Here is a 25,572-nt window from a genome sequence, read left to right as displayed (position 1 = left end):
GGCGTGCTTAAAGGTCAAAACGGGCGTTTTATGGGTGTGTATATTTAAAACAGCAGCGTCATTGACCACGTCACTGGGTTATTTTATAGCCAGAACTGCACGCAAATTTGTGGTAGCAAACACCAACCACAAGAATAGCGAGCAGTTCATACGCTGGTCGATGTACTCGATTAATCTAATAAATAGCGGACATGACGTAGGATGCGTGCGGCCAGGGGGCGTTTTTAACAAATAAACGAGCGTATGTTTTGCTCGTTCGTTCAGACTTAGAGGTGTGAACAGACTGCAATGTGCGTACAGATCATTTGAATAGCCACCCCTTGTTTTTAAACAAACGACCGCAAATAGCGTCCGGCTCTGAATGAGGGCCTTAGTCTCCGCAATAGGCTCTCTAATGGATAACAGCATAAAAAACTCAGATGGCTTCTAATATCCTTCATTTATCTGTCATCACCACAAATTAAGCCAAGTTGTCCAGACTGGTAACAAAGCACGTTATTTGCATCTTTGGTAAGGACCTAACAGTATCAGCACTTCTCCTATATACAGTATGTAGCATATCTCTAACAAGGCTAAGACATTTAGCAGCTGGAGAAGGATAAATGCAAGTGTAGTAATTAGCAACAACCCCATACTGTAGCAATACAAACTGGAAAAATAACATCAACTCCTTATGTGCACCACCTATAAAGATTCAGCTGAACTGTGCTTAGTGAACTATTTAAGGTTAACCATATTGTTATTTATAGTTTATTCTTGTTTTCATTTATGTTCATTGTAAATACATAGAATGTTAACGGTATTGTATTATCTTATTTCTGCTTAAAGAAACATTCGCCCTCGCTGAGTTCCAGTAAATAAATCCTAACTTTGTTGTAAGTGTGAATCACTTGTAAATGTTATTGAGTTGGATTTAAATGTTCTATCAAAGTTATTATAATGATAGTAACAAAGTTGTTCTAAAAACTGCTTTATTGAATAAAGTAAAACTTATTTGGAAACGACGGCTATTCCCTTTGAGTCTGGATAACCCTTCTTACCTCTCTGGCTTACTAAAGGATAAGTAGAACCGAAGCAGGGAGAAAGAGTAACATCCTTACCGGAAAGGTAAGAGAACAACACACCTCATGCCTTACACCACCTAGTTGTGTGTTACACATGTGTTTGTCATAATTAATAGAAGATACTCTGCATTTCAACTGTGATTCATAATAATTGTATCCAAGGACTAACAACACAGTCATTAATCTGTATTTACCAGCAAAAAATTGTATCCAATATAAAATCAGAGCTTTATATTTGAAACATGTTTGCAAGGTAACTGCAATGTGCATAGCACATTGCAGAAAAAACCACACTAAGTTGATCTATTCAAAGTGCAAAAAACAATCAGTCTCCACTTGATAGGAATTGCCACAAGACACGAGTCTAAAACACCGGTTCAGTGAACCCTGCTGCGTATGGGGCTCCGAAGCAAACGGATGGTCACTGCACTTATGCTAACGAAGGAGTGTTGGTGGAAAAGGCTTACATTTTCACACCTGTATTGGAATTAAACCTCTGCTGATTGCCGAAGGGTTGCCTTCACTAATGAGTCACGTTTTCTTCTTCATCGAACGGATGGACGTTGGTGTGTCAGGTGAGAAACATCTGAGAACAAAAACCCTGCAACCATTGCTGGAAGAACACAAGCTGGTGGTGGCAGCATTATGGTCTTGGGAATGTTTTCATGGCATTCTCTGGGCCCACGCATCCATGTGGAAGGCACCCTCAACCGATTAGGTTTTGTATCCATCCTTGCAAAGCACGTACATCCATACATGCTGATAGTCTTCCCTGAGGCAATGAGACATGCACCTTATTGAGTTGCTAGCTGCTGTCCGAGTTGCACACGGCGGTTACTCTGGCTATTAGCTGGTGGTCATAATATTGAGACTCGACTGTGTATGTGTACCTCAGTAGGCAGTGTAAGGGCAATCCACCGCAATCAAGATCATCCAGACTCTTTGGTTTCCATGTCTCTTATCTCCTGCTCCCCTGGAAGAAGTCCAAAAAGGACGAAACATGTTGGGACCTCCTCCACCCACTACTATATGGACAAAAAACAGACTATCACACTGAGTGACGGCACTACAAAGCACTTTCTGTGCTATTAATATACTCAGCTAAATCTCATCATTTTTTAGCTACATTTATTTTCATTTATTGTATGCATATTATATTTTTCTTTTTACTTTTGTTTTTAATATTTCTGTAATGTTTCCTCGCTTTTTGGATTATTAACTGAATCCCTATCTACCCTTCTACCCTGCTGTAATTTCAATAAATGTACCCCAATATTTTTTTCTATAAAATATGTGAGAATGCTTTTTATCTAAATTATTCAAACATCTTTAGAAAGAGGGGACTATTATAATTCCCCTGTTAAACTAGCTCTGATCATCACAGACACATCACTGGATATTCATTATTTTTTGAAAAACACTGGAACACTTAACACTGAGAACCTGGATCATACTCACCTGCTTTTATCAACACAATATCTGGTACGCATACAAGAGGGATACCTGTTGTGTGTCTACCATAAACTACTTAAATTATTACACTATTAGGCGCTATTTCTTCTCTCCCATCCTCTAGATCTACACAGCTGTTTTGCCTAAACCAGCACATTGAGGATAAAGCTGCCACCTCTTATACACTGAGGACGAGTGTTTGTCTCCTATGAACTATTTAATGGACATATTGGAGTATAACCTTTACTGAGTATTAGGAAGCGCACCAGGTGCCCCTAGACTATTGTTTCTCTCTCTCTCTATACTAATATATATATATATATATATATATATATATATATATATATATATATATATATATATATATATATATATACACACACACACATATATATATATATATATATATATATACACACACACACACACACACACATACATACATACATACATACATTTGTTTTTCTATAGCTCCAATCCCAAAAGCTTCACCCCCAGTTCCCAAAGCTATTTTTACAGTAAAATAGCCCTGGGCACAGATAATGGGAACACACTGTAATAAATAAAAAAAAAAAATTGTGTTAACTGTCCCATGTGTGTTCTATAGTATTTTTTATTACACTAAAGTGTGAAAAGTCATTAGATAAATGCCTAGTATTGTGTAAGACCCCCTCTAACCCTGCAAAGTGCAGAAACTCTATGTGGCATCAATTCCAAAAGTGGACTGAAGACCTCTGGAGAGATGTTGACCCATGCCGTATGGATAGCTACCCACAGCTCCCCGATATTTGTAGGTGCAGGATCTTGGGTCCGAATTGACCTCTCCACTACGTCCCATATATGATCTATTGGGTTCATGCATTATCCTGCTTGAATATTCCATTATTTGTGGAGGTACATGAAGGGCTGCAAACGGATCAGGCAATGCAACCGGTCAATGACAAGTTCAGGCAGACCAATGGACCAAACCCATGCCACATAAACAAAACCACCAGCAGCCTGCACAGTGCCTTGCTGACAACTGGGGTCCATTACCTCATGGGGTCTGCGCCACAACCAAACCCTACCATTAGACTGTAACAACCGGAACCGTAACTCATCGGACCACGCCACATGTTGCCAGTCCTCCAGGGACCTATTAGCAATGTTATGAGCCCAGGTGAGGCACTGTGTCCAGTGTTGTAGTATTAACAGGGACACACTGGTGAGTCTTCTGCTCCCATATCCCATGGACGCTAAAGAATGATGGACTGACCAGTTTGAATATGCATATGATACCACCTGCATTGAATGTGGATGTGATTTGAATCAGTGTAGCTTGTCTGTTACTACGGACAACTCCGGCCAGACGCCACTGGGTACGATCATTAAGCACCCATGGTCGGCGGTAATGCCTTCCATGAGATATTCAAGGTACACACGTGACACTGTAGATCGAGGAATTTGAATGTCCACACAACTTAGGAAATGGAATGTCCCATCCGTCGGGCACCCATGATCATGGCCCATTCAAACGCCAATAATTCACATAGTCTTGCCATGAACAGGTAACAACTGATGCAGGTCTGGGTATTTCAAATAAGTCACAGTACGGTGAAACCACCTACCATTACCATTATATACTGTTACCCCATGACTTTTGGCACTTCAGTGTATATTGTGAGGTTCAAATTTTTTTTTAAAGACCACTGAAAATCCAGGTCAGACACTGCTTGTGTGAGAAAGAGGTTGACCCAAGAAAAACCTGAGTCTATGGTGAAGTGTGAAAGGGATTCTCTAAACTGGGACCCAGGTTATACCAGTGTTGAAATTGCCATGGCATACCCGTGTATGTGCCGGGGTTTAAATCTGAAAGGGTATTTGTCATCTTGTGCTGGTATTTGTCATCTTTATGGTGGGTAACATTGAGGCTAAATAAAAGTGAGGTTGGTCTGGCTCCAATTTTGCTTCCCCCAACTAAGCTGCGGATATATTATTTGTCCGTACAGCTAATAACTAGCGACCCATCCCGGCTTCGTATGGGAGCAATTTCATCTCGCCAAAACCCCCTAAACTCATAACCTACGCCATGTCACTGCAGTCCCCTGCATCTCACCAGAACCCCCTGCTTCTCACTCCTGCCCCCTGCATCTCACCAATGTCACCACAACAACCACTGCTGCCCTGCAGCTGGCTGGGGCCCAGCCACTGAGCTGCAGAAGGGCAGGGGGATCATGGATGAGAGATTTGTAATGCAGCTACCGTAAGGTAGCTGGGGCACCTGCGTATATTTCCACAGCCTCCATGGGCACCCCTCCCCAGCCAGGGCCGCCATCAGGGGGGGTCTGCCGGGACAGGAGTCCCGGGCCCGGACCCTGGCTGAACGGAGGGGGGGCCCGGCCGCTGCTACGGCCTGCCAGCAGTCACTGCTAGCTACCACCCGCCGCTGCCGACTTGGTCCCGGTACCCTTAAGTAAATAGAGGAGGAGGAGGCAGCCCGGACCCGCTCGAGTTGCTCCACACGCTCCACCCAAAGGACACTTGCTGGCCCCTGCCCTGCTACTGTATGTTTAATAATTTTTTTTAGCCACGGCACGCGTGACGTCATGACGTCACGCGCTACTGGAGGGAGAGGTCGGAGAAGCTGCGGATCAAGAGGAGCAGCATCTCTGCCAGGGAGGAAGCGGAGAAGAAGCCGGAGCAGGGAACTCGGAGCCTTCTTAAAGGAAATAAGGTAAGTGCACAGCGGGGAGATGGCAGATGGATTTTATAATAATAAACAGGACGGGGGGGGGGGGGAGGAGTTTGGAAAAAAGAGCTGGGCAGGGCACAGGCTGGATTTAACAAACGGGGAGACTGGACTTAATAAATGGGGGAGGGGGGGGGGGGGAAGTGGGGAATGAGCGAGGCAGATCATGGCACATATTGGATTTAATAAACAGGGCCGGGGGGGAGTGAAGTGCGGAAAAAGCTTAATTTTTGCCCAAAACATTTGACAATTTTGTATTTTATTTTTATTGATAAGGTGGGGGTGGGGGGCCCGGTACTGACAAAATAGGCAGTGCCGGGCCCCACAGTTTCTGTTGGCAGCCCTGTCCCCAGCTGCCGAACATGGAGATGAGCAATGTCCTCTTTGTACAAAGGGCTTAATTCAGCAGCAGACGCAAATGCAATCACAACTGCAATCACTTACAGATTACAGTTGCTAAAATATGCTAGTGCCTGCCAAAGCACAGCCGACATAAAGACGCCCGCTGCTGCCTTCTCATATTTGGCCAATGTCGCACTCCTGCGTAAACATCGGTATCATCGACGCACATCAAGCAGTCATGCAGCATCTATGGCAGGTCTGACCAGCCGCAAACACTGCATCTCTCCTCACACACAGAGGATGCTCATGCTGCGAATTCCAACGCCATGGCTAATTTATGCACGCCCATGAAACGGTGTAGAAATGGTCAGACACACTTGTGTTTATTTAACCATCCTCCCGTTATCTCCCCCAAACACTGACCACGATACGCACTTTACAAATGGATCCTCTGTGCGTACGAAATCGCGTGCCACTTACATGCATGTGCAATGGCAAATAATCGCTTGACCTGCGTGAATCTCAGCATTGCGTCGGCGGCTGCTAAATCACGCCCAAAGTACTTTGTATTTCCTGGTCTTCCTATTGAGCTCCCTCACCGTGGTGCCCCTATACGAGAACAACTCTTACTTCCATGGGAGGTTCCTCCTGTTCAATGAGGGTGTGTGGCTGAGCGGGAACATCATGAGAGAGTGCTTAACGGTGGAGGAGTGGTGGCTGGAGTCCATCTGCATAAGCAACAGGGCACATTGCTATCTCTGATTGGCTCTCACTGTCTCTTGCTGTTACAGCACACTGGCCAGCTCTTCTACAGCAGCTTGGTACAAAATGTATTATGCGACTGCTTCACAAAAATCCTCACTGCTTGGCTCCCTGAATGTTTCATACACCTAAAACCTCCCTTCAGGGCCGAAACTAGGATTTTTGTCACCAGGGGCAAGACAGTAATTTGGCGCCCCCCATGTAATTCCCCCTGCAGTAGTGCCCATATTGTAATGCCCCCATAGTAATGCCCATATGTTAATACCCCCATAGTAATGCCCCTGTAGTGCCCACCATACAGTAATGCCCCTGTAGTGCCCATGCTCCCATATTAATGCCCCTGTAGTGCCCATGCTTTCATAGTAATGCCCCTGTAGTGCCCATGCTCTCATAGTAATGCCCCTGTATTGTCCATGCCCCCATAGTAATATCCCTGTAGTGCCCTTACAGTAATGCCCCTGTAGTGCTCATGCCCCCACAGTAATGCCCCTGTGGTAATGCCCCTGTAGTGCCCATGCCCCAATAGTAATGCCCCTGTAGTGCTCATGCCCCATTAGTAATGCCCCTTATTGCCTATGCCCCCATAGTAATGCCCCTGTGGTAATGCCCCTGCCCCCATAATAATGCCCCTGTAGTGCAGCTTATTAGAAAAAAAAAAATACTTACCTTGAACCCCGCTCCTGCATCCAGCGTCGCGTCCGGTCCGCCGGCTGCTCCTTGGAACTATGGGGGAGATGTCATGAAGTCTCCCCCATAGTGCCCGTGGGGAGAGCCTGAAGCTGGAGTTCGGGAGAGAACTCCAGCCTCCGGCTCCGGCTACACCGCGACGCTGCAGAGAAGGAGCCGGGCGCCCGCTGGTAATAAATATTACCAGCGGACGTCCGGCTTGGAGCCTCTCTGCAGCGCCGGGCTGGAGGTCACTGGCACCAGGTACAGCGGCATACCCGGTGCACGTGCACCTCCAGCCCCCCCCTAGTTGCGGCCCTGCTCCCTTGACCAATTCTGTATAGAATAGTGAAAATCCTATCAAAATCCATCAATTGGTTCAAGAGATTAGACCGAACGAACAGGCAGACCCCTAAACCGGGGAGACTTTAATGATTGATAGATAGATTCAATAAGGCTTACATCTATCTATCGAAGGAATTTTTATCATAAACAAGTGTCATGCTTTTAAATTGTAAGGAACTGTGTACCAGCTATGTTAGAAAAAAATGCCCAAGAACGTCCAGCAAGCGCCAGGACAGTCTCCTAGAGTTGGTTCAGCTGCGGGATTGGGGCACCACCAGTGCAGAGCTTGCTAAGTAATGGCAGCAGGCAGGTGTGAGTGCATCTGCACGCACAGTGAGGTGATAGCTTTTGGAGGATGGCCTGGTGTGAAGAAGGGAAGCAAAGAAGCCACTTCTCTCCAGGAAAAACATCAGGGACATAGATATTCTGCAAAAGGTAAAGGGATTGGACTGCTGAGGACCGTGGTAAAGTTATTTTCTCTGATGAATCCCCCTTTCGGATTGTTTGGGGCATCTGGAAAAACACTTGTCCGGAGAAAGAAAGGTGAGCACTACCATCAGTCCTGTGTCATGCCAAAAGTAAAGTATCCTGAAACTATTCATGTGTGGGGTTGCTTCTCAGCCAAGGGAGTGGGCTCACTCACAATTTTGCCTAAAAACACAGCCATGAATAAAGAATGGTACCAAAACATCCTCCAAGAGCATCTTCTCCCAACCATCCAAGAACAGTTTGGTGATGAACAATGCCTTTTCCAGCATGATGGAGCACCTTGCCATAAGGCAAAAGAGATAACTAAGTGGCTCGGGGAACAAAACATTGACATTTTTGGTCCATGGACAGGAAACTCCCCAGACCTTAATCCCATTGAGAACTTGTGGTCAATCCTCAAGAGGCGGGTGGACAAACAAAAACCCACAAATTCTGACAAACTCCAAGTATTGATCAGGCAAGACTGGGCTGCCATCAGTCAGTATGTGGCCCAGAAGTTGATTGACAGCATGCCAGGGCGATTTGCAGAGGTCTTGAAAAAGAAGGGTTAACACTGAAATGGTGTCTTTGTTCTATAATACTCCACCATTCGGTAATGTATTTTACTGACCCCTATGTGGGATACCTGTATATTGCTAAAATACATGTTCTCCCTATACCATGTAAGTTATATTTTAAAAATGCTGTGCTATTGTTCAATAAAAATTTATTTACTAACCTCCAGCTCCTCCATTGTGACAATCCCATCATGGTTGGAATCAATAACTTCTTCAAACTCTTTTTTCCGGTCTCGGACCCATTCATCATCAATTTCCTGGGCCTGTTTGTTCTCAACTGTGCCCATGGGAAGAGAAATGAACTCAGACAGGGTGAGCTTTTTATCTCCATCTTGGTCTGTGTGATAGACATGAGAAGTTTATTTCACCCACTTTCAAGAATTGGCAATTATATTACACATGTAACTTCTGCATGTCTAGGACTTTGTTTGTAACATTAGTTTGGATGTTTTCAACATGTTTATTTGCAGTTTTCCTTTCAGTGCTACCCCCCCCACCATGTGCCCCTTCCCCAATTGTAACTTTAGTTTTACTGCTTTTTACATTTCTACCTTTGTCTACCATCTGTGCCCATTTAATCTCCATTTTACCCCGTTACAATGGGCTAAGGAAGTGTGACATAAAGAACCCTTCAATGTAACGCACTGTGTGTGTGTGATGTGCTAACTGCAAACAGACAAGTATTATTGCTAAAACAGGTTTTTTTATATAGTGCAGCAGTAGAGAGTGTTACAGTCATTCACATCAGTCTGCCACTTTGAAGCTTAAGGTCTAAATTGACACACACACGGCTCCATTTAATCAACATCTCTGTGAAACATAACTTGAAATGAACTAAAGATCAGAAGTATCACCTATATCAACTGCTAAAAATAAGTTGCAAACCATGGCCCTGATTCAGAGCCGGACGCAAGTGGCTGCTCGTTCGCTCCGAGCGATATTTGCCCAACTGCGCATGGGTACGGATAGTAATACGCATGCGCGCACCACTCAGTGCGGCCGAAATTCATGTGCTCGCAAAATAGCGAATGCCTGATAATTTGAGTGACAGAAAGAGGCGTATGTGGGTGGTAACAGGGGAAGGTGCTTGAAAACGGGGAGTGAAGATCCGATCGCAGGCGTGCTTAAAGGTCAAAACGGGCGTTTTATGGGTGTGCATAATTAAAACAGCAGCGTCATTGCCCACGTCACTGGGTTCTTTTATAGCCAGAACTGCTCGCAAAATTGTGGTAGCAAAAACCAACCACAAGAATAGCGAGCAGTTCATACCCTGGTCGATGTACTCGATTAATCTAATAAATAGCGGACATGACGTAGGATGCGAGCGGCCAGGGGGCGTATTTTTCAAAAAAACGAGCGTATGTTTTGTTCGCTCGTTCAGACCTAGAGGCGTGAACAGACCGCAAACAGCGAACGGTTCATTTGAATAGCCACCCCTTGTTTTAGAACGAACGACCGCAAATAGCGAGTGGCTCTGAATGAGGGCCCATAACAGTAAGAAAACAACAAAATACATAATTGAGTAGCATGTACTTACATAGCACCAGCATATTCCTTAAAATAGGGGACAAAAAGTAACAAAATATACTAAGCACTGACGGACAGGTAGGAGGGCCTTCTCTCATTCATTATATGTAACCATGTAGAGAAACAAGTTATCAGTTTTCATTCTTGGTTCCGGCATATTTAGTCTGGTTGAGAAGATTAAAGCGTGGGAACAACTGGCCACTTTGTTATCCTATCTTTCTGTTAACTTGGCACAGCTCAACTGTTGGTTTATTGGATATAAAATGGATAGGGGTTTGCACAACCAATTCACATCACCAGCTCAGACCCTCATCTTAATTTGTGCATGATGTATACCTAACAGGACAAACGCTATCCGACACTGGACTGTTTAGTTTCTAATTTATACATTTCTGGAGTTCCCTGTTGCTATGCCGAGCACAGGATTGTTCTTATAGATTGTTGGGAAGTTTATTACCATTAAATGAAAGTCTCATTATAGCAGAATAGATTAATCTCATATTCTGCACTGTGCTATACATTAATATTGTGACAAATGTAATTAGGCAATTTTAATTTTAGGAATATTATATTGTAGAAACGGTTATCACACAGTATTTTTTTTATGACTAGTGGAACATGTACTGGTGATGCTTATTAAGGATTCCCACCGAGCCCTATCTATGTGGAGTTTGTATACGCTCCCTGTGCTTGCATGGATTTCCTTCGGGTACTTTGGTTTCCTTTCACAATCCTAAATTATACTGGTAGGTTAATTGGCTTCTGACAAAAATAAAGTGTGTGTGTGTGTGTGTGTGTGTGTGTGTGTGTGTGTGTGTGTGTGTGTGCGCACATGGCAGGGAATATGAATATTAAGTTCTGGGGCACTGATGTGAACGGTCAAATATTCTCTGTAAAGCGCTGCGGAATATGTATCCCAAACCTAATTCAAATCAGGCGACAGACTGCTGAATGCATTTTTTTAAATAAGGGTTTGTAAGGGTAATTAGAAGCATAGCAAATAAATTTTAAATGTTATGGTCATGTTATTTTTTTGCTCTCTAAAGTTTCTGTCTTATGCATATATTTTTTACTTTATACCCCTCCCATGAAAGTACAACAAAAAAAAAAAGAAGTGCAGAGTCAGAGGGATTTTGCTGTGTTTTACATGAACCATTTGTACAGAGGTGGTTCAAGCCTCCAGTATGAGTCATTACACCTATACATAGAAAAAGGTGATTTGATTAGGTCAGAGAGTACTACAGAGTAAGAACAGACTGTGGTGTCCTGATGGGATGTAGTTATGAGATTGGTGGCCGCTGGTCTCAATACCAACAGGGAAATCCTCACAAGGGACTTAAGATAGACGTCGAAATTCCAACGCCTATCTTAATCCTGATGCCCGAACGCCAACCCCAACCATGTAAGTTCGGGGCGCCCTTAGCAGGTGGGGGGGTTAAGTTTAGGGAGCGTAGTGGGGTTAGGTCAGGCACCCCTGGGGGGGGGGGGGGTGGTTAGGGTTAGGCACTAAAGGGGGAGGGCTAGGTTTAGGCACGTAGGGGGGAGATTTAAGTTTAGCCACTAACAGGGAGGGTTAGGTTGCGGGGTGTGGAGGGTTAGGCTACAAGAAGGGAGGGTTAGGGGGAGAGGGTAAGTATACTTATCCGACCCCTGCCGGGATACCAAACATCGGGATGCCACTGTTGGTATTCTGACAAGAGGCATCCCCGACAGCCGACATTACATACCCATTCCGTCCTGACATCTCAGACTGCGATTATGGTGCAAGTATGACCAAAAAGAATGTTGCAATCTTGACCAATCCAAGTTTACACCATGTATTAATTAATCTGGAAATTATTTTCTAATATTTTAGTCAACCCTAGTTCATTGTACAGCTAGTATTATATTTTACTATATTGATTGCTTATTTCTACAGATCTTGGGTCTTTTTTGCAGCATATTAGAATACTTATATCAGTATATAGAAGAAAATACAAACAGAATTTAGCTAAAATTCCACCATCATTCTACAAAGTCAAATGATTTAGTTACTGATGAAGAATATTCATTTTTATCATAGATTTTCCTCATTTATATTTCAATAAATGAAATAAACCTAAACCAACCATCTTATAAAAGTGGTTTTAGGCTGAAAAGGTCCAAACACCGCAAGATGGCTGACAGCAATCTAAAGCGACCAAACCAATATTTAATCTAAGAATGTTAGAATTACAAAAAAAATGCTAGGCCCTGGAATGACACAAAAGCCCAGGCAATCCTTTGTCCCAAGCCACCGATATAATCATTACTACATCTTGTGGCTCAATCCCACCCAGAACCAAAGAGAAAAAACACCACACAGGCCTACCTCAGCCTCTCACACATACAAGGGGCAGATTCTGAGCTGTGAGCAAGCAGCAAGTAACTTTGCATTTAGAACAAACCATATTGGACACGCCACTCCCAAATCTAGACCCCTGCATACTGCACCTGGCCACCTGCAGTGTAACATGGATTTTAGCAACTTAAGGTGCGTACACACACGATACCATTTTAATGAATGATAACAATCAACGATAAATCGTTCATAAAGTTAATTTTTATTCAGCGAACGACTAACGATGCGCGTTCCTGCATAGACGAGAATATCATCCATGGTCGTCCCTACATGCAGGCCAACTTTAATGATTTCATCACAATTTGCATGTTAAGAGATTGGCAGGATGACTTCACTGAAATATATCATAGAGATCTATCAGTGTGTACACCCAATATTGTTTGTCCTGCACTACAGAAAAGTTAAAGGGAAATCGTTGAGCGATATCGTTGGTTGTGCAGATCGTACAGTATGTACCCCAGCATTACTTTTTTTTTCTTCTTTACTCAGATTCAGCCCCACAAATGTGGTGTCCGTATGAGAGAAGGAATTCTATTCCATTTCAGTCTATTTTATTCCAAAGTATTATTTTATATTTATGTTGATACATTACCTTTTGCATTGAATTTTGGTTATATAGTCCTTTCTGTAGATACATTTAACATATTTCTATAATCACCTTTTTAATAAGTCCTTTTTTTATATTAGACTCCATTTTTCAATCACCATCCACAAATAATTATATATCAGGAGAATTTTTTCAACATGGTCCATGGAGGAAAATTCAATTGGTGTTTGGGCGCCTGAGCAATTAAATAGCTCATTTGGGCGCCCAACAAAGAACTGAATTTGTCCCATGAAGTTCTAATAAACTCACCCCAAAAGAAACGCCTGCACTTTTGAGAAATACTGGCAGACATCAGTAAAATGAATCTCCAAAGTCCGTCATTTGTTTTATCAAGGCAAAAGCAATTAGCACCAATGCATGAAAATATTTCATCCTAATCAGCCAGCGTAAACTATTATGGTGCCCTATTACTCTTGGGGCATCCATAGCCACAAAGAATGGATAAAGAAAGAGGACAGATAGCCGGCAGGTCATACACCACATCCCAATTACTTGTGTAATAACCACTGGCAGACATCAGGGTAAATCTCTCCAAGGCTTTTGTCACTAATCAGAGGAGAGTGCATTTTGCACGTTGCTGTTGTTTTTAAAGAATTTTATATATTACACAAAGTAATATATTTACAATGCGCATGGGATTTCCCATACATTTTTTAAGTTCTACACTGAAGAGTTTCCTATTGAGGATACTCCCTTATATGCACATATATCAGATACATTTTGAACTGAAAATCTGAGTACACCCTTTATCTACAGACTTTGCACAGGAGCTGACCGGAAAGACCGGTTCTTCCTGCTTGCTAATACTGTCCGTTTGCTGCGAGTCACCATGTACTTTTGCTTAACCAGGATTAAAACTTTGTCTGCGACAGCAAAACTACAGATGATTATTGAGATTATGAGATGATAATTTTCTGGTAAAAAGTACAGGAAGCCGTTCCTCAAACTCCGTGCTGAAGTACAAAACACATTTAAAAGATTTATTCTGGTAGATGTACAGAGGCAAGGCATATGTTCCTAAAAACTTCATAACCTTATTGTAGATTAATTATTTAATTACTACTAGTAATTAGAAGACAGAATTCCAGACGTAGGTCAAAGCTCCTTGATTTTAAATGAGAGAGACTTTATTTTGTTTTTATCCATAGGAGTGTCCATGTTTATATAGGTACTGTACTTCTGAGTGTTCCATTTAATACAGAGGTCATGGTGGTGTGATAAATTTTTTAATATGTCACTATTAACCTAAAGAGATAGAGCAGACGAGAGACATCACATTATTCAAAACAGATTGCATTTTTGGTCAGCACAACTTTGTAATTGCATTGCGAGAACAATATAGCCCTCTACATGTGACCTCTCTAACATCTTATGACAGTGGTTCCCAAACTTTCTCGAATCACAGCGCCCTAGACTATAAGCATTTTTTTCATGGTACCCCTTGACCAAAAGTTTATTTAGCATTCCCGCTAGGCTGTTTTAGTGCCGCACCCTGCCAGACTTCAAACGGGCAGAATGCACCCTGCTCTTTTGGCGGCACTCCAGCTTAAACAACATGCCGGGTGCCACCCACAGTGTCCCACGGGTGAGAAATTACGGTGAATCGCTCACCACTGGTGAATAGATGCCATGTGCATGCCACCATCACTGGTTTGCCTATCACATTGACCATAAATAACTTGATTTGGTCCTGGTCCACCAACTAGAGACACCCTTTAAGTGCCTCGCTGCACCCCAGGGTACCATGGCACAAAGTTTGGGAACCACTGCTTTATATAATCTGGTCATTAGCTGCATGATATTAATATCTGCACCTCTGCATAGAGTAACAATTTGCCATAATCACCACATCATTGTAAGCAGTGACCACATGTTATGTCTGACGGAGCTGCAGTTAGTGGGTGGGAACATGCGGTGAGCCAAAACGCCCAGGCCCTAGATGCTGCAGAAATTACAGTTATTGGTGAACAAGAGGGGCCATTATTGCAGCTTCATTCATGTTCTTACCTAGGTCACGGATAATCTCTTTCACCATGAATTTGAGCATCCCTTGGCTGTGCTCTGGGTGCAGGAAAGACAGGAATTCCTTTTCATTCAGGAGCTGGTCAGCGGGTGGGTTGTCTGCTTGGAACCAGCGGTCTTTGAGGTTATCTAGAACTTCCTGTGCTGCAGGGGAAATAGAAGAATGCTCCTTTACATAGGTCTATCTAAACACATGCTTTGCTGCTGAGGGCCCAATCCAGAATTAGGAACAAATAAATGTAAAAGAAGAGGGCAAATAAGTTTTTAGTAAAATATTCATATTGCAGAAAAACTTACTATACTTTACAATTATGTCATAATATTTATTAGACATGTTATGCACCTAAACTAAGGGGTCAATCCTATTCCATGCGATGTTCTCGGAGGTGCGAGTCATTGCAACAATGGGCGTGCTTGACTGTATCCCAGATTCGCTTAAAAGTGATCACAGCCCCATAGGGCTCAAAGCCAAATTTAGCGAATTGGGGCTCAGAGCGGGCCGCGATGTGTGCGAGGTGACTGTTTCCGTCATTTTAACACCGTTGCAACTGCAACTCGCACCCTTCGCATGGAGTAGGATGGACCCCTAAGTGCTATTAAATCAATGGCACTGTGAGGTTAATATGAACAAATTATATGTCTTGAAATACATTGGATTATAAATCTACCAAACCAGAACATATATGGCGTAGCCACAGAGATGCAGCGATTCACCACTCATACTAAAGATCAGGCGCCACCACTGCAGTCAGACAATGGTTGCATTCATGTGAAATTATGGCGGGTATGTTACTGCAGTCTATCAACATTCAAAGGTTTTCAATTTTAGACAAGATATTTCATCATATTGGGCTGTAATCTGCACGAAACCCTATTGGGAGCAAAACCTAATTAGCCACGAATATTCCAGAACATTTATAATTAATCTTCTAAAGACAACTGGTGACTTCTTAGTAAATCTGTCCTTACATAATGCATTTTGTGTTAAAGAAAAATACATACAACAAATATGCTCCCTTCTAACTATTATCCTACAAAGATTTGCCAAATGCAGCCAATATTTCATGCTTGGGTAAGAGGGTGTTTGACCACATATAGTAAGTGCGGACACTACCTTTAACTTGCTAGGCTCCCATTTATAGAGATAAAGGACTAGTTTTGCAAAGCAGAAGTGTCAAAGCTTTGATCTATAAAGGACCTTTATCAGCACCGGAGATACTGTCCTGTTTTCTATCCTATTTCCTTTGGGTTAAATTGAGGGAACCCATTAGTTCTCCTTAGGTTACAGAGATCAGGAACACGTTGGCGTTACTTCTACATTTATTTATACATAGTATATTAGTGTTGGCAACATTTGCATAGAAGAAACTGCAATTTGCATTTTCAATGAATTTGTACATGTTGGTAAATAGGCCATTAAAAACAAAAAAACAAAAACCCACAGATAACTACTGTCCATTTGTTTCCCAATATTAATACATGACAAACCTTGTGTTATGTACAACAGATTGGGTTGTGGGAGAACAAACATACAGGATTTATTTTGTGTGTTAATGGTTTAACAAAAAAAAAAAAAACCCAGAGGTTTATGGTTGGATCAGAGAGCCAGACACACATTGAGAACCTTGCTCTTCTGAAGCTTTTATATAGCCCACAAATATCTTTCTTTCCTTTTCTTTACATATAGAGCTCTAGAGGTTTTGTTCGGTGCCTTTGTTATTACTATCACAATTCAAGAAAAGCGTGAAATAAACGGAGGTGACGTCAACTCGTTGATAGTAAAACTGTTCCTACACCATTCAGGGGAAGTCTCGGCGACAGCTAGTTTCCGACAAGTTCTAACCACAATGAAGTTCAATGAGGTGGAGATTAAAAACAGAACTATAACAAGCCTTAAATGGCTTGTGGGAATCAGTACACAAATCATACTTGTAAACAATCTTTAGTTTAAAAAAAATCAAACATTCAAAAGATAAAAAGCTTTTCTTACAAAATTATCAACAAGGTATTCTACATTGCTATAAAACAGATAGAACCAGGCATCGGAACAACTTTCAGTATCCTCTGACGGGTCTGTATATCGACATTCGGGATGCCGGCGCTTAGAATGCCAGCACCGGAATCCCGACACCTGTCAGAATCCCGGCACCAGCATAACGATGGTAAATACTGCAGTTAGGGGGAGGGTTAGGCACTAGGGATAGGCTTAGTGTTAGGCACTAAGTGGGGAGGTTTAGGGTGCGGGGTGGGGGAGGATAGGTTTAGGCACCGGGTAGGGAGGGTTAGGGTAGGGGTAGAGAGAGAGGGGGGGGGGTAGGTTACTGACCGACGAGTGTCGGAATCCTAACCCTGTCGGGATGCCGGCGTTAGGATTCTGACCACCAGGATCCCGTAACCAACCCCCTCTGACACCTATTCTGAACAGTCGAATATTTCTGGTATATAACTATATGATGCAACTGAAAATTCATAGAAATAAATAGGTGCACAGTGACTAGAAAACTACAACTTTGCACAGATTTATGAATTTTTTTAAAGCTTTTAATTAGGGGTGTGCACCGACCACTTTTCGTGTTTTGTGTTTTGGTTTTGGATCTGGATCTTTCTTCGCGTTTTGGATCTGGATTGGTTTTGCCAAAACCACCCTTCCGTGTTTTGGGTTCTGGGTTTTGTGTTTTGGATCTGTATTTTTTTGAAAAAAAGCATAAAAACAGCTTAAATCACAGAATTTGTGGGTTTTTCTGCTCCTATGCAATTATTAACCTCAATAACCTTCATTTCCACTAATTTCCAGTCTATTCTGAACTCCTCACAATATTGTTTTTATGGCCAAAAGATTGCACCAAGGTAGCTGGATGACTATGCTAAGCGACACGAGTGGGCGGCACAAACACGTGGCCCATCTACAGTGGCAGACAGGATGGCAGTTTGAAAAACTAGGCCCCAAACAGTACATACTGCAAAGAAAAAAAAGAGGTGCAAGATGGAATTGTCCTTGGGCCCTCCCACCCACCCTTATGTTGTATAAACAGGACATGCACACTTTAACAAAGCAATCATTTCAGCGCCAGGGTCTGCCACACGACTGTGGCTGAAATGATTGGTTTGTTTGGGCCCCCACAAAACAAGCTGGCAATTAATGTGTCCCTGCACAAACTGGCTCTACGGAGGCAAGATGTCGTCCTCATCCTCCTCATCCACCGATTCCTTGGATAAAACAGGAAAAAGGGATTTAGGTGTCCCTGGACTGCTTATGGTCTTAGCCAAAGTTTCTGAACTTGACAGTAACTTTTTATGAACGCGCTGCAGGTGCCGTATAAGGGAGGATGTTCCTAGGTGGTTAACGTCCCTACCCCTACTTATTTCACCTTTACATATGGTACATATGGCAAGACAGTTGTTGTCCGGATTTGGATAGAAATATTGCCAGACCAAAGAGGTGGAATGTTTGGTCTTCTGCCCAGGCATGACCGTGATGGGCTTTTTCATCCCACGGACAACAACTGTCTCCCCAGGAGCCTGATTTAAACAAACCACATCACCATCAGAATCCTCCTCGCCAACTTCCTCCTCAGTGCCAGCTACACCAGTATCCTCATCCTGTTGTACTTCAACAGTGACATCTTCAATTTGCATATCAGCAAGTGGACTGTGGGTGCTCCTTTCAGCACTTGCAGGGGGCGTGCAAATGGTGGAAAGAGCCACCTCTTCCCGTCCAGTGCTGGGAAGGTCAGGCATCGCAACCGCCACCACACTTGGACTCTCCTTGGGGATTTGTGATATCTTCTTAGAACGCACAGTTCTTCGCTGTGCTTTTGCCAGCTTAACTCGTTTGATTGTTTTAGCGGGAGGAGGGCTTCCATCGTCATGTGAAGCTGAACCACTAGTCATGAACATAGGGAAAGACCTTAGCCGTTCCTTGCCACTCCGTGTCGTAAATGGCATATTGGCAAGTTTAAGTTTCTCTTCAGATGATTTAAATGTTTTTTTCAAAGTCATTTTCCAGAACTTTGTCATTTGGGATTGTATGTGCCCTCTACTATGACATTCGGCATCGGCCTTGGCAGACGATGTTGATGGCATGTTATCATCTATGTCATGACTAATGGCAGCAGCTTCAGCACTAGGAGGAAGTGGTTCTTGATCTTTCCCTATTTTATTTTTATCGGAGAAAGTTTGGTCCTCCATTTATGTTATATTAATATATACGTGCGGCTAAGGCGCACACAAACACAGAAAATATATTTGTATTTTGTTTGGAGTGCCCTTTGGGGGTTACAGAACCCTTTAGCGGTCAATCCAGCCCGCCCTTTATTTATGGGACACAGGCGCACGCTTGGCACTACTTTGTTGATGCACGTGCGGCTACTGCGCACACAATTCGCAAACACAAAAAAATATTTTTTTTTATTTTGTTTGGAGTGCCCTTTGGGGGTTACAGCACCCTTTAATGGACAAGCCGGCCTTTTACTTATGGGACACAGGCGCACGCTTGGCGCTGCTCCTTTGTTGATGCACGTGCAGCCACAGTGCACACAATTCACAAACACAGAAAAAATATTTTTTTTTTTAGCACTTGGGGGGAGCACCCCTGACGGACAGAGCACCCCCTGGACAACACTACAGCACCCCTTTAGGACTGGGACACTGCACAAGACTTTGGAGTGGACACAGCCCCTATGGACAACTGACTGCACAACACAGTCCAGCCAGCCCCTATGGACTTTGAAGTAGTGGACACAGCCCCTATGGACAACAGCAGCACAGCACTACACTACACTACACAGCCCAGCCAGCCCTAACTCCCACCCTCCCTCTTCACTGTCCACAGCAGAGTGAGAAAATGGCGCCGATGCGGGTACCTTATATAGGATCCAAAACCCGCGAGACCCGGAAGGTGGGATGATGACGTTTTGCCTCGATTTCAGATCCGAGTCAGGCGGGAGAAGTCGAGCCTGACTCGGATCGGCCTCGGATCGGGGGGGCTCGGATTTCAGAAATCCGAACCCGCTCACCCCTACTTTTAATACATAATTGTAATGGTGTAATGGCTAGCTTGACTGACTCACAGCACTAAGGTCTTGTGTTCAATTCCCACCAAGCTGTTCTAACTATGTGGAGTTCAAATGTTCCCCATCCGGGTACCCCACTTTCCTCCCACAATTCATAAACATACTGGTAGGTTAATTGGCTTCTGACAAAATTCTGTATGTGTACATGTAAGGACTACAAATTTTGGGGTTCCTCCAGGTGAGTTGGCTCTCAATTTGGATATATTAATGTATGTGCTATTATCATGTAGCTTAACTGTATGCAATTATATGACCCAAAGTGGGTGTTATGATAACAGAGTTAGGGACGACCAGAACAGAGAAACCTTGACACGGCCTGGTGGCTTAAACATATCTTTGCAAATACATGCGAACTGAGATCTCTGTATTTCTATTTTCATGTAGCATTCAAGTCTCATTGCTGGTCCTTTGCAGAGCGCTGGGGGTGCATTTTTCCTTTTTCTTAGGGACTACAGGGTGTAAGCTCCACTAATGGTGGAACAGATGTGAATGACCAAACATTCCTCTGTAAAGTGCTGTGGAATATGTGTGCACTATATAAACAATTGATGATTATTATTAATAATAATATATTTGAGAAGAAAGTACATTATACAAAGATGAATCAAAAGAATTTCCATTGCAAAGATGTGCTGCATATAATAACGTTCCACAAATTGACAATTTCTTTGATGAAATAAACCACAACAATAAACATAAAAGCCTATAGAAAGGTGTAACGCCATCTTACAGCCTTTCTAATTATCACATTTTATTTACAGGGTGCCACAGTTGTTTTGCAGCGCCGTACAGAGGGCAAAACATAAAGACAATACAGTGTAAAACAGTACAGTAAAAATAGCATTACAAATCTCGACACAGCCACTGATGCAATGTGTGCAATTGAAAAATACAGCATCAGTTGAAACTTTAGCTGTCAGCATGGGTGCAAATGACAGGTCTAATGTACCTAAAAAAAACAAAAACATGTGATTGAGGTCCAGGGGCAGAGAGCCCAAGGAGGTAGTGTATCTGGTTTACAAGAGCAGTAGGTGATGAGAACAGAAAGGCCCTGCTCATAGAGCTTACATTATAAAGGTAAGGGGGAAACAAAAGGAAGATATAAAGAGTTAGCTAGTGTAAGGGGAGTTAAGAGGTAGACTATTTGGTGACATGGTTAAGTAGAGGACAGATATGCTTTAGGTGTACTTATTGTGGCTTAAAGCTTAAGCAGCATGGTCCCCTAATTGGGAACCACCTTATTTGGGGTGTAAGTTTTTGTTTTAAATTTATGTTATGATAATGTAGCCTCCCACTCATTAGGACGTAGCAATACCTAATCCTAAATTTTGAAGGCAATGGACAGGCTGCAAACTAATTGATTCAATTGGCAAAATGTGAGTAGAACTGAATTTAAAAACAGATGTATCCAAATATCTACAGCAGTGGTTCTCAAACTCGGTCCTCAGGACCCCACACAGGTCACATTTTCCAGGTCACCTAGTAGGTGCACAGGTGTACTGATTACTCACTGACACGTGCTAATTATTTCACTTGTGATTCTGCGAGGAGACCTGGAAAACATGCACTGTTTGGGGTCCTGAGGACGGAGTTTGAGAACCTGTGATCTACAGAATACAAAAAACTTCACAGTGCCAATTACATTATGGAGGAATCAGAATTACGAACAAAACTTACTTTCTTCATCAATCTTCAGCTCCTCGTTGTTCTTCACCTTTTCAGCAACCTCCTTTTCGTTGAAGCCCTTACTGGCTAGGAACTTGATCTTGTACTCGTCCCAGGACACGTGTCCTGCCGTGACAAAATGAACAGACCAGTATGAGATGTAATAGAGAGCACTTCAGTGTCAGAAAAATAAAGCAGATTATATTGTGGACATTCATCTAGAAGATTGCATATGAAATTGGCCACATCCCTAACCTATTTTCATCCAACTAACCAACTGTCCATCTTGTCTGACCAACTAAACAAGGGGTGGGCATTAAACGGCCCTCCAGTTGCTGTGGGACTAAACATCCCTGCATGCCATGCCCGAATTTTGCTAGCAGGGCATGTTGGGATGTGCAGTTCAACAGCAGTTAGCGGCCCGCTTATTGCCCACCCCTGAACTAAACACTTATAAAGTGTACGCCTTTCACAACTCAACTACGTCGTTCACAGACATATCCGCTGGACACAGCTGGCGAGGCACTGTAGATATATCACCCGTGAAATGGAATGGGCAATATATCTCTGTGTGTACCCAGCTTTAGGCACTTGGAGGAGGTTTAGGCTCCAGTTAAATTTAGGGAATTGGGGGAGGGTTAGGCTTAAAACACTTAAAAAAAAAAAAATTGTTGACCAGTTTTGGGTCTACCTTTTGACCCCGTCGACCCACTGCCTTCGACCATTTGGTGTCGACGTATTACCTGTTGATCTTTTATACAACACACCCTATAAATGCAGTGAATTTAAGACTATGGGGTAAATTTGCTAAACATCAATTTGAATTGATCAAAAATCGATCTAATATTGATCAACATCGATGTTTCAGGGGCTAAATCACACATTTACTAACACTTAAAAAAAAAATATCATGTTAGTAAATGTGTGATTTAGATCGATTTTTATTCGATTAAAACTGACCTTTAGTCAATTTGCCCCTTATAGCTTTGAATGACAGACTCTCAAATTTACATTTCAATTGCAGTGGTGTTAGACAGATTGGCAACATGTAGCAGCATTTCTGGCATATGTAAATGCCATTCCTATAGACAAACGACAATCATCACCTACCATCACCATCTGGATCCACAGCTCGAAAGTGAAGTTTATTCTCCTTAACGGCTTCCTGGAAGTGCTCTTCAGTCTTCTCCATGATCCAGCGCTGCATTTCTTGTGCGCTTACTTGTTTATCCTTGTTCCTGTCCACCCTTAGAAACGGAGGGGAGAAATCACCATAAAATGTGAGAGCTATCTTGTGGATTTCGACAAACAACTATACAGAAGAAAAGTAGTCATATTCAGAATGCCAAGATGGCCACATAAGACACACATACTGGTATCTGGCTAGTGCAGTGGCCCAATGACAGCACTCGTCTGTGAACTTGGTCACTGGCCACCTGCGTTTCAGCAGGAATAAGCCACAAGTTTCTCTCACAGTCTCTGGTGGTCATGTATCAAATTGTGCATAATTTGACTACACAGTTCCATAAATCACCCATCGCCAGCCACTTGATAAATAAAAAGTTATAGAACCACTTAATTCTGGCGCATGAACCTATTGATAATGAACTATTTTTGATAAATATAAATGGAGTACTGGAGAGATGCAGCCAAGTTGCTGTGTATGTTTGCAAAGATAATAGATATAGAAAAAGATAACTATTTCAACTTTCTGATTAGCGGTGGAAGTGTTAATAAGTGCAGTTGAAAACACATGCTTCTGAATATACTAATAGGAGCCAACATTTCATTATAATCTAATTTACAGAGACTACTTTATCAAAACCTGAAAAAACATATGATTTTGGACAGATTGCCTGATTTTCATAATTTTTTTTTCATCATCAAGATTTTCTGGACTATTCAGCTAAATTCTATCTGCTGCAGCATCTACTCACAGGAGCATGAATTCACTTTGTATCAAAGTTTAACATAAGGCTACTTATGACAAACATTTCTTTGTATCATTTGCAATAAGGAGCACAGTGTTCAGTCATAACAATAATTGGTATATATATATTATTGGTTTACTGTTTATTTTTTGAATTATATTTTTTGTCATTGTCTAGATAATTGTTTTTATGTGCATGTAATTCACATAGAATACTTTTATCACTTCTCTATTTGTTTGTATATTCTTTATGTCATTTTAATTCTCTCTCATTTCATTAACACTTATTGATTTATCCTTACACATCTTTTCTTTACACTTCACGATCACCCTTGGCTGGAATTTTTTTGGGGTGCCTTGCTTCTGGGACGTGAACCCCTTAATGTTAGGGATGCCAGTATAGAGGAGCCTTGACGATTGGCCTGACGCTTATTCATATATTTGCAAATGTATGTAACTAATACCTCTAAATCTCTATTATCATGTAGGATTTAAGTATTGTTTTTGCTGCAGCGTGCTGGGGGGCAAATCTCTTTTTTTTTCTGTGTTCAGAGTAAACCCCGAAATTTACAAGCACCAGTGTTATGCAATTAGCTGATTTGAGCAACTACCATATTTTTTTTTTTTGTATATAGGTAGGAAGGCCCTGCTCGCAAGCTTACATTCTATAGGGAAATAGGCATTGATACACAAGGATAGGTGCTATATATTGCATTTTGGTCCAGCCAGAATGCACAGTTTCTTGGTGGGCTGCATGATCCATTCACACCGGAATGGTGGCCAAATGTCATGAGGATGTGAGAGAAAGACAATGTGTGAGGTTGTGTGTGGACTGTGAAAGGGGATGTAATTAGATATGGAGGCTATGAAGGTTATGTGGGTGGTTCTGGGATCTGATAAGCTTGCCTAAAGAGGGGAGTTTTCAGGGATCGCTTGGATGGAGACTAGAGGAAAGTCGTATTGTGCGTGGTAAGGCATTCCATACAGTGGGTGCAGCCCGAAGAAAGTCCTGTAACCGTGAATGGGAGCAAGTAATGCGTGGGAATGAGACGCAGATCTTGTGCTGAGCGGAGAGGTCAGGTAGGGAAATATTTTGAAATGAGTGAAGAGATGTATGTTGGTGTGGTTTGGTTAATAGCCTTATGTGTAAGTAAGAGTATTTTGTATTGAATACGATAGAAAACCAGCAACCAATGGAGGGACTGACAGAGCGGGGCAGCAGACGATGAACGTTTGGCAAGGAAGATAAGCCTTGCAGCTGCATTCATAACTGATTGTAATGGCGATAGCCTGTTTTTGAGAAGACCAGTAAGGAGGCTATTGCATATAATAAGTGCATGGATTAGAGTTTTTGCATTGTCTTGTGTGAGATATGGACGAATTTTGGATATGTTTTTTAGATGTACGTAACATGATTTTGAGACAGATTGAATGTGGGGAACAAAGGACAGTTCATAGTCAAGGATGACACCAAGGCAGCGAGCTTGTGGGGCAGGGTGGATTGTCGAGTTATCAACAGTGATAGAGAGATCAGGTTGGTAACTGTTATTGGCTGGTGGAAATATAATTAATTCTGTTTTAGAAATATTAAGTTTCAGGTGGCGAGATGACATCCAAGATGAAATTGCAGAAAGACATTCATTGACACGGACCAGTACAGATGGTGATAAATCTGCGGAAGATAGGTAGATTGGAGTATCATCTGCATACAGATGGTACTGAAATCCAAAAGAGCTGATTAGTTTGCCAAGAGAGGAGGTATAGATTGAGAATAACAGAGGCCCTAAGACAGGGCCTTGCGGTACTCCAACTGATAGAGGTAGTGAAGAGGAGGCAGAATCTGAAAACCAAACAGTAAAAGAGCAATCAGATAGGTAGGAAGAGAACCAAGAAAGAGCTATGTCCTTAAGACCTAGGGATTGTAGTGTTTGTATGAGAAGAGAGTGGTCAACAGTGTCAAAAGC

General features: G+C 42.5%; 1 protein-coding gene across 2 annotated transcripts in view; it reads right to left on the bottom strand.

The window, feature by feature from the left end:
• The window catches only part of SDF4 (stromal cell derived factor 4), a 71,165-nt gene that overhangs the window by 12,227 nt on the left and 33,366 nt on the right, over nucleotides 1-25,572 (bottom strand). For both annotated transcript variants that reach the window (XM_088458642.1, XM_088458641.1), the window contains exons 3-6: nucleotides 22,789-22,925; nucleotides 21,691-21,804; nucleotides 14,927-15,085; nucleotides 8,567-8,742 (exon numbers count right to left, since the gene is read on the bottom strand). In XM_088458642.1, the coding sequence (XP_088314768.1) occupies nucleotides 8,567-8,742; nucleotides 14,927-15,085; nucleotides 21,691-21,804; nucleotides 22,789-22,925 (586 nt within the window). The remainder of the gene's footprint in view (nucleotides 1-8,566; nucleotides 8,743-14,926; nucleotides 15,086-21,690; nucleotides 21,805-22,788; nucleotides 22,926-25,572) is intronic.

The sequence above is a fragment of the Taudactylus pleione genome, unplaced genomic scaffold, assembly GCF_031769625.1.
Source record: "Taudactylus pleione unplaced genomic scaffold, aTauple2 ptg000845l, whole genome shotgun sequence".
Taxonomy (NCBI): Eukaryota; Metazoa; Chordata; class Amphibia; order Anura; family Myobatrachidae; genus Taudactylus; species Taudactylus pleione.
This window is presented reverse-complemented; position numbering and strand designations above follow the sequence as displayed.